General features: G+C 36.8%; 1 protein-coding gene across 1 annotated transcript; it reads left to right on the top strand.

The window, feature by feature from the left end:
* The first annotated feature begins 94 nt into the window (after window positions 1-94).
* LOC145489181 (MOB kinase activator 2-like) lies at window positions 95-9,307 on the top strand. Its single transcript, XM_081468116.1, has 5 exons — window positions 95-254; window positions 3,746-3,903; window positions 4,561-4,657; window positions 5,197-5,330; window positions 5,817-9,307. Exons 1-5 carry the CDS (start codon window positions 238-240, stop codon window positions 6,059-6,061), a joined length of 651 nt encoding a protein of 216 aa, XP_081324242.1. The 5' UTR covers window positions 95-237; the 3' UTR covers window positions 6,062-9,307.
* The last annotated feature ends 80 nt before the right edge of the window (window positions 9,308-9,387 follow it).

Below are 9,387 nucleotides of genomic sequence, written 5' to 3' on the forward strand. Positions count from 1 at the left end.
GATCATCGCTTTATAAGCTATTTGTCAGCGGTCAACCGCTTGAACCTACGGCCAATGGCCTGGGTCCAAGCACTTGACACGAATTTCCATGAAATTTTTTCTCGGAGTCACCTGAAAGGTTACCGAGCTTTAGAGCTTTTTATTCGTCTCTATTAAGCGATGTAGGGCAAAGATTCGTGTTGAAGACTCTTCAGATGTGTAAGCTGAATAGGTCAGCTTTTCTAGCTCTCCAGAATCATGGACTGGTTGATGGGGTAAGCAAGTTGGGCAACCAGCTCAATGTTTGCATTGTTGCATGTCATGTCCTCTTTACCTTTAGTAGTCATACTTGGGTGCGGCCTAGGCAATAATTACGAAACAAAGAAACAGAAATAGTGTTTACTTGTTGCTTTGTCGAATGACAGGAAATCGCTGGTTAAAACCTCGGCGGAAACTCAGGTTTTGACCTTTGGAAAGCGAACGAGTGTGTGACGATCACGGTGCGATTGGCAATCTTGAAAATTTGGAATTCAGCTCAAATATCGTTACTGTTCGCAATCTGTTTACTTAAGTTCATGAAATTACTCACTGAATTACGTGTCCACTCCACTAATTTTTAGTTCCGATTAAAGAATAACTAAGACTTGATTTAGAAGCATTAAAGACAGCCTTGAGTCCAATCAATACTTTATTTTGTTCGAAAGCTATATTTTAAACACAAAAATTACAATGAAGTGCGACTGTATATTTTACACATCTGGTAATCTGTTTTAATCCAAGAGCAAACTCTTCTGAGTTCTGTTAAATTTCCTCATGAGTTTTTTTCGCTGTTCAATAACAAGGCTACATCGAACCAAGGGAATTGAATTATACATAAATTTTAGGTTATAATTGAAAAATTTGTCACGCATTCATTAACGAAATTGAAATTCATTAATGAGTAAGCTTGACGAAGATTAATATTATTTACAAACGGGGAACTGTGGGATACAAAGCTGTTCATAATTATATAATGTGACATTTAAGTTTTTGTAATAAAAAGAAGATATATTATAAATCTTTCATACATTTATATTGTATGATCTACATGTACTGTATATAAGATTTTTTGATGGTATTTGTGACTTCTAAATGTACATGTACATAAATTATGTAAATTGAGGTCATCTGGAAGAGAGTTTAATATCTTACTACAGTGTAGCTGAAAGGTTGGAGAAGTTTTGCATAACTGATAATGAGACAGTATTCCTGTTACCTCATAATTTTACACCTATACAGAAACTGCAGTATTTGCACTTGAAAATGCCAAATTGAATAAAGAAAATATTGTTATCTAATTAGTGTCATGGCAACTAACTAATATTGGATCATGATAAACACTGCTTCAACACAGTTAAGTTCAATCATTAGGTTGCGGCGATTTTAAGTCTGAGTAAACAGATGCTGATAATGATACAAAGATGCTCCCTGACGTCTCCTCTTTTCCTTAAGATTCCAAGGTTTAATTCTAATAGTTATAAATACTGATAATCAATGTTTGATACTTCTCCACTTGTAACTTGGTCTTCTTGGTCCCATCCTGGGACTAAAAAGTAGGAAAAGATTTTAGCACAGAAAGAGGGACGTACATGTATAATTTTGAGTATTTTGAAACCAAAAGCTCTTACATGTATGATCTATTTCTTACAGTTGTCTTGCCATTTCAGTACCTTATGCTCAGTGAGATCAATATTGGATCAGTGCATTACTCAAGTGTGATAGTTTTGGCCTTTATATACATCTTACTAACAAAGCGTCAGGGCCTTACAGGGAGGATATTGGCCCAAAATTTTGACAGTATGGAGCGAGTACAGCAAGGTCCAAACTAAAAAGATTAGGTGCTGATGTTCTCCTTGACTGAGTCTACGCGAAAATCTTCAAGAGTAATCTTGCTGGGTCATTTAGGACAGTGCCTGGTCTAATACTTAGAAAATATTGGACCAGCAATGGAGCAATCTGATGAGTAATTTTACATGTAGTTATTGGCCCTCTGAACTAACTTAATCAATGTAATAAAAATTTATTATTGAATCATACTAGAGACTTATCTTTTTTGGTAAAGCTGTAGTGAGCATGATGTAAGTTATGTTTGGTCTTGCTTTTGGTGGCAGTTGTACAATACTGGATATTTTGTTTGTTCCAGAGAGAATTGTATCATAGTTCGAGTATTCCAAGGTTATACATGTAAATAGGGGTGATGTAGTGGTGAGGGCACTGCCTCTTACCAATGTGGCTAGGCTTGAATCCTTTACCTAGTGTCAAGTGTGTTGAATTAGCTGTTGTTTCTCTTATCTTGGTCTGTTTTTCTCCTGGTTCTCCAGTTTTCTTCCCTGTTCAAAAACCAACACTTCTAAATATTATTGTTACAGTAATTTTAGCTGGAAACAATGGACAAAGAGCTTCTCTATTGAATCATGTGCAGGAGGAAATTCCTATTTAAGAAAAAATCCGATAAAAAATCGAGCGATTTCAGTTTTCAGTGGACAGAAATCTGGTACCAGAATAATTTTAAGTATTTTACAGTCCTTTTTACATTTTCTTAACACTAAAGATATAAATAGTTGCCTGAAATAACACCAGAAACAAATTCCCATGAGAACGAGAGAAAATAAATTTCAAAGTTCAGAGAAATATTATTGTGCAAACACAGGTAAAATTTCATCATCAGTTTCATTTCACCAAAGTGTTTCATAGAAATGATTTTTTTTGTGAAGATATTTAAGGTGGCCGAACACAGTTTTCGCACGCGCTCTTGCTGATGCAATTGAGCACGCGCACAAGGATTGCAAAAACAAACATGCCGTCAATAGAGCAATCATTTTCTTTACTCAACACCCGCACTATCTGTCCTATTTTTCTCTATTATTGAACGCAGTGTATTGATGGCTTTAGTCTTTTATTACAAAGATATGTTAGAAAAGGTAACGACGCAAAGAACCCAGCAATTCTCAGCTTTCTCTTTGTTACTGAAAGAATCCAGTTAAATGCAGCGCATGCGCAGTTGCTCGAAAAATTGAGACCGATTGCTTTTGCAGAAACTGCGGATTTCTGACGATCCAGTCGTTAGAATTTCAAGAAATTTGGCAAAAAAATGGTACAGAAACCACGTAAATGATTTATCGCAAAAAATCTGAATTTTGACATAGGGAATTTTTAATAATACAGAACTTTTGGTGAAAACAATTTATGGCGAATTACGAAAATCGCCTTTGTCAAAATTTTATTAGAACAATGTTGACAGAAGGGATTTAATGTCAATTCGTAGTGGGCAAAAAATGAAAAAAATCTAACGACTGGATTTTTTTCAAATAAACAAAAACCATTTTTTAAGCCTTGTTTTTAAACCAGCCCCATTGCCATGGCAACAGCACACACCTTAGCCAAAATGCGAGAATAAACTTTTCTGTGGTTAACCTTGACTCTTGCAAAAAACGGGCGCCAAAGCATAAATAGCTTAAAAGTAATGGTGAATTAGGCATAGGCTCTTGAAAACTGTGTTCGGCCACCTTAAAACAGTCATACAAAAGTTTGCAATACGATAATTATAAATAATCTCAGTAGAAAGTTTTTGTCCACTTGTTACTCGAACTTCTGGTGGATTCCATCTTAAGTAATATTTTTTGACATTTATTATTTGTTTTTATTCATGCATCATACAGGATATTCAAACTGTTTGGATTATCATGTATGTGTAACGACTTCTTATCCTCGATTTTGTGATTTATAGGAAGGGAAAGAAAAAACCTGTTGAGCCAGAAATAAAAGAAAATAAACCATACTTGGAGGAGCAGTACATCAACAGTTTCATCAGAGAAATTTCAGAAATCAAAGAACTTGTGCCTCTACCTCCAAGCATTGACCTTAATGAATGGATTGCCACAAACAGTATGTGTTGAAGTTGTAATGTTTAACTTCTAAAAAATAATTGAAATTATTCAAACTGAATGGCATGATTAGCAGACTAGAGTTTACCTAGCGATTTGCCAATCTTTAAAAGTGTAGCCTAACTTTTTCAAGTTTGTTGTTTGTAATCCTTTTCGATCTTTTCCATCCTTGTTCCTTTATGGTTTATTATTATCTCTTTGGTGTTTTTCTATCTTAGTAAATTGGTATTTTCAAGTTTCCTTCAATTTAAAGGTGATTTTGTACACAGCCAAAATTAGACTCAAAATACCGTGATTGAGCTCCTTTAAAAAGTAAGAATGTGTATGTTGTACAGTGTAATGGTTAACTTTTGTTTTCAACATTACGATATGTTTATTTATTTCGATCTTAGTTTAAAGTTAACTAGACAGTACTTTTTTTCAATTTGACCAGGGATAAATCGAGAACAAAAACTGATTATTAGTTTAACTACATGTAACAAGAAGAAAATGAACCACATATTGTTGAACTAAAAAATTAACTACTGTAACACTGAAAAATTAACTACAGCATACATGTATATATTTACAAAATTAATAAATATATAGTTATTGAAAGATTATTAAATGAAGGATTATGACACGTGTAAAAATACGCTGGATTTTTTTCTCCACACAGCCTCAGCATTTTTCAACCAAGTTGACTTGTTGTATGGCAGTGTCAGTGAGAGGTGTACTGTTGCTTCTTGTCCTACGATGTCAGCTCCAGGCTCTGCGTAAGTTGTCACTCAATTTTTCTGAAAACCAACTAATCTTTGAATCCCTTTTTGTTGATTGTTAAGTTAAATTTGTCAGCTTTTTAACAACTTTGTTATTAATTATGTGTAAGAATGCATTTCAGTATTAGGTGTCTGTGACAGGTTGACACATGCCCAGCAGGCTTTTGTTACTGTTCTGCGGTACAGCATTGTATTGTGTGGACTTGCTACCAGTCTACCTCATGCATTTCAGGGTAGAATGCTACATGTACATGTAGCTAAGCGAGAGAAGCTAGCTGCGAGATTTCAGGCCGTGAGCGGCATTGTGAAGTTCGTGAAGCAACTTGTTTTTGGATTGCTAAAATTGGCGCCAATCAAGTAGGAGAAGTCCTTGGTCCAGTGGGTACTGAATAAACAAGACGAATGACTTTTCTGAAAGTCTATGTATTGTGGAGTTGTAACCCTAACAATTGACACCTCTTGAAGGTGGGTTCAATTGAGAACTATGCTGGACAATTGTGGTGGTCGTGCAATTATTTTTTGTTCATTTGTTGCAGAGTTTATTTGTGGCATGATGACAAGGGAAAGAAAATCACAAAAACAAATGTTTCAGCACCGCAATATATTGATTATGTTATGACTTGTTGTCACAAGTATCTTCATGATGACGCAGTGTTTCCGACAAAATATGGTGAGTCTTGAAACTGCTATTTATAATTATATGTCTTGAATAATTAACTTTTTCCTGTGTGTACCCATAAAACTGCAGGCAGTGGGAAGTTTGCTAGCCTGTAAGTAGTAATAGATTTATATTCCACTTTAATATGGGATTTCCTTTTTTTTTTCAACTCTGGTGTAAATCTAGTAGTACCGTTACTGTTATGAGTTTTCCAGAAGCCACATTGTATAGTATAGGTCAATAGCAGCTATATAAATGTAAAACTGAATTTTTACTTGTCTTTTCTTAGTTGTCTAATATTACTAATAAATAATTGTAATACAAGAGGATCAGTTGCTGCGTGGCACAGTAAACAGTTCAAAAGTTGTAGATAGTAATAATTCACTGCCAAATTAAACTCCTTGTTTATAGCAATATCTCTAGTCTGACAAATCCTGAATGGTATGCTAGGATTTCTCTCCGAACCAGCACTCATCTCTTATGTTGTTTTTCCAACAGGTATGACATTTCCACCAACCTTTATGACAACAGTGCGCAAAATTTTCAAGCTTCTTTTTCATGTGCAGGCTCACATGTTCTATGCGCACTTCAATGACTTGTTAAACCATGGACTGAATTCACATTTGAATACGGTCTTAATTCACTTTGTCTTATATCATCAAGAATTTAACTTGTTGGATCCCAAGGAAACAGTGCCCTTGGACGACCTTCTACAAGCAATGGGCGTAATTCATCAAAGTTAGTTTTATAAAATATCTGGTTTGGGTATACATGTATTTTTAGATAAATTTGTGTGTACTGAGTATATTTTCAATATTGGTGTTCATATTTGTGAAGATCCGAGATGTTTACAGTATGTATACAACATGAAAAAATGACTCCAATTTTAAATTTAATTTAAAGCATATTTTAGTGCTAGTATATTTTAAATATGGTTGGTTATTTTGATGTTTCATGGCTTTACATTACAGTTTGGTGTAGTTTAAGAGCAAAATATTTATAATTACTGTACAAACTTGGATTCTTAAGAATACAAGTTTACAGTTTACAGTGGGGCCCAATTGTTCATAGTCCATGTTTTAAATTATTCATCACATTCCATAATGCATTACATTTAGGCCTAGATGATAAACCTTTGTTTATTAAACTTTTTGTCTTAAAATTCAAGAGCTTTGTTGTTAAAAATGGGACTAAACTAATCTAGGACTAGTGTTATTATCATTTGGGATTTCTGTTCAACTCTCCTGCCAATTACATGGATCTTAAGAAAAAAATCAAGCCAAAATATCTGTGCAACTGTACCTAGTTCTTTGTAAACTGTTTCATTTTTCTCCAAGGTTTATTTTAGTTAAATTTTTGAGGCTTGGTCGATTGAAAGACCCAAAGGTGACCTAAGCAATCAATTGGTGTACTTTAAGATAATTCACAGTTTACTTAGTGCACCTGTCATTACTACTATGTCTGCATCAGTGTTAATTAGTATTTAAACAACGGAGGCCTGATCATGTAACTTACAAATTCTTCTCAAATTTAGTTTCCATGCATCCTTTAAACTGCTTGGCAGAATTCAGTTGATATAATACATTGTAAAATATAATAAGAAAATTTTCCCGAGCAGTTTATTCATTCATTCATTCTTATCACATACACATTTAGATTTGTATTCATGTCTAGAGATCAAAACCATTAGGGCTCATTATAAAGGACTAAGTGTTTTACAATTCTTTACTTGAAGGCTTAGTTAATTGATCAAGATTTTGTTCTACAGTGTAATTTCCACTTATTTAGAGCTCAAGGCAGAAAGACGAACTTTTAAGGATGTAGTGGTTTGTATTTGTATCTTGCTCTGATCATGTTTGATTCTGTGTGTTTTGGTCAGAAAAACCACTGTAGTTTTAATTAAGGACTTTGAATACTTTTGTAACAGCAGAATGTACTGAAACTAAGAAAAGTGAATGTTCCACTTTAGAGAAATGCAGGTCTTTAAATAGATAGTCTGCTGCTTTCATTATTACCAGTTATGAATTGGCTAAATTGTTAATGGTGGTTACTTAATTTTTAATAACTTAGTATGCACACAGTGATGTGTTGTGCTACTAGATTTGATGTTGCTCTTTTTCCTAATATGTTTGCAATGTTGTCACAAATTCTGATGGATAAAGCCTTTGGCCTGGTATGGTCTTTGTCCAGAGAAAATTTCATAGGTTAGGGTTCAGTGCAGTCTCTTGGACCGAAGTTCGCCTGTAGGTGACCGAGGAACAGACCATTATTTTTTGAGAGAAGGGCCAACGATTTCTTAAAGCAGTTTTTACTGTGCAATATTTTTTTTTTGGAAATTGCCCAACGCCCTCCAGCCCCCTCCCCCTCAAAAAATTTATGGACCGTCCCTTACGTCCCTCTACTGCGATGGAAAAGATGTCGACATTCAAGAAATTGGTTACAACGTTATAATGCTCAGTGCTAGCCCGCCTTGATGGTGGAGTGCTCTTTGTCGCAGGTCACGACGCATGCGTTGTAACGTACTTTCATCAAATATTTGTCTTGGGCTTTGGTTTTCTCTGAGGAATGTTTTGTACTTCAGGGACGCTAAGTTGTAGGGTTATTTGTTCGATCTAAGTAACGGTTCTGCTACTTCTAATTTGTGAAAATAAAGGAAATTGTCTAAACTGACAGAAATGAAGTTGATGTTGTCTCAACAGACACCGTTTCGCGGTTACGTACGTTTCTTCTTTCAAAACGTTGATGCCATCGTTCTAAATAAAGCAACGTCCACACTAAACCGTCACGAAAACGGACCTTTTCGAAAACGCTCTTCAAACCGGAGGTATGAAAACGAGGGGCTTTCCGTTTTCATGTGGACGGAAAACATTTTGAAAAAGAACTTTTTGAAAACGATGACCTCACGATGATCGTGTGATTTCCCTGGCCGAGTATTTGCTGGTGATTGTTGTGCTTTTAAATTCCTCCGGCGTATTTTGGACGGAAAACCTTTGAAGCGATTTCAGAGTGAAACCCCCGTTTTCAAATTCCTCCGCGGTAGTGTGGCCGGGGCCTAAGTGACCCACAAACCGTCACTATGCACGCGGAATCGTTTCCCGCTTAAACAACAAGACCCGTCACCAGACCCACCTATCCCTTTTAGTCGGTGGTGGCCTGTAGATGAAAGTGGTCAAGGAATCAGCTCTAGGGACGAAATACCCTGCAAGCAAGAAACGATTCCACGTACACACTGACGGTTCATGTTCGATTCTGTTCTGCACAGTTGCGTCCCTTTAAACGTCCGCCCCAGTCTGGTGAAGTATCTCCCGTAGGTCGATATCAATAAAAAGTTGACCTCCCGTAGGTATATATGGTAATTGCAAAAACTTCATTTTAAGCCCTCGAACTTCGTTCTCAAGCTAATATTTGTTTTTTCCAACATGGAATTTCCGCGGGCAACTATCAGCCCGTAGCTAGGCCCTTGACTCCCTATTGTTAATTACTGACGGTCACACATGCGCTATAGTGCGGTTCAAGGAGAATATTTTCTTTTCGCCCTCTTCCTACATGCTCAGCACTGAGGAACCACTTGTCAAGCTGTTGTAGCCTGCAAGCAGGCTGACCTTAGCCTGTGTAGCAGGCGTTCCCGTACAAAGGGCTTTTCCGCATTCTGACCGCGCGAAAACTGGAGCGAGAGCAAAAAATTCGACGAATTGCTTCGTCAAATTTTTGCTCTCGCTCCAATTTACGCGCGGCCAGAATGTGGAAAAGCTCTTTGTGCGGGACTGCTTGCTACACAGGCTAGCTAGTCTCATCTTTGAGTCACGCGCGCGAGCGGTGAAGAGCAAAGCGATCCGGCGGGGAGGAGTCTGCTGAAGAGGGGGTGAAGAGGCGCCAAGACTCCTCTCGTGGCTTCGCCGCTCGATTTCGCGCTCGCGCTTACGCCGCGCGCTTGTGCTGCAACGTGAGCCTGCTCGCAGCCAAAAGCGATTGCTTCAGACCTGGTTTTCTCCCCATTCCCCCAATGAGCCGCTCGGCCCTCTCTTTTCCCCCAAACGAAGAGTGTAAAGTCTTAAGATTGGTTATCGAC

The sequence above is a fragment of the Orbicella franksi genome, chromosome 6 (assembly GCF_964199315.1).
Source record: "Orbicella franksi chromosome 6, jaOrbFran1.1, whole genome shotgun sequence".
Lineage (NCBI taxonomy): Eukaryota > Metazoa > Cnidaria > Anthozoa > Scleractinia > Merulinidae > Orbicella > Orbicella franksi.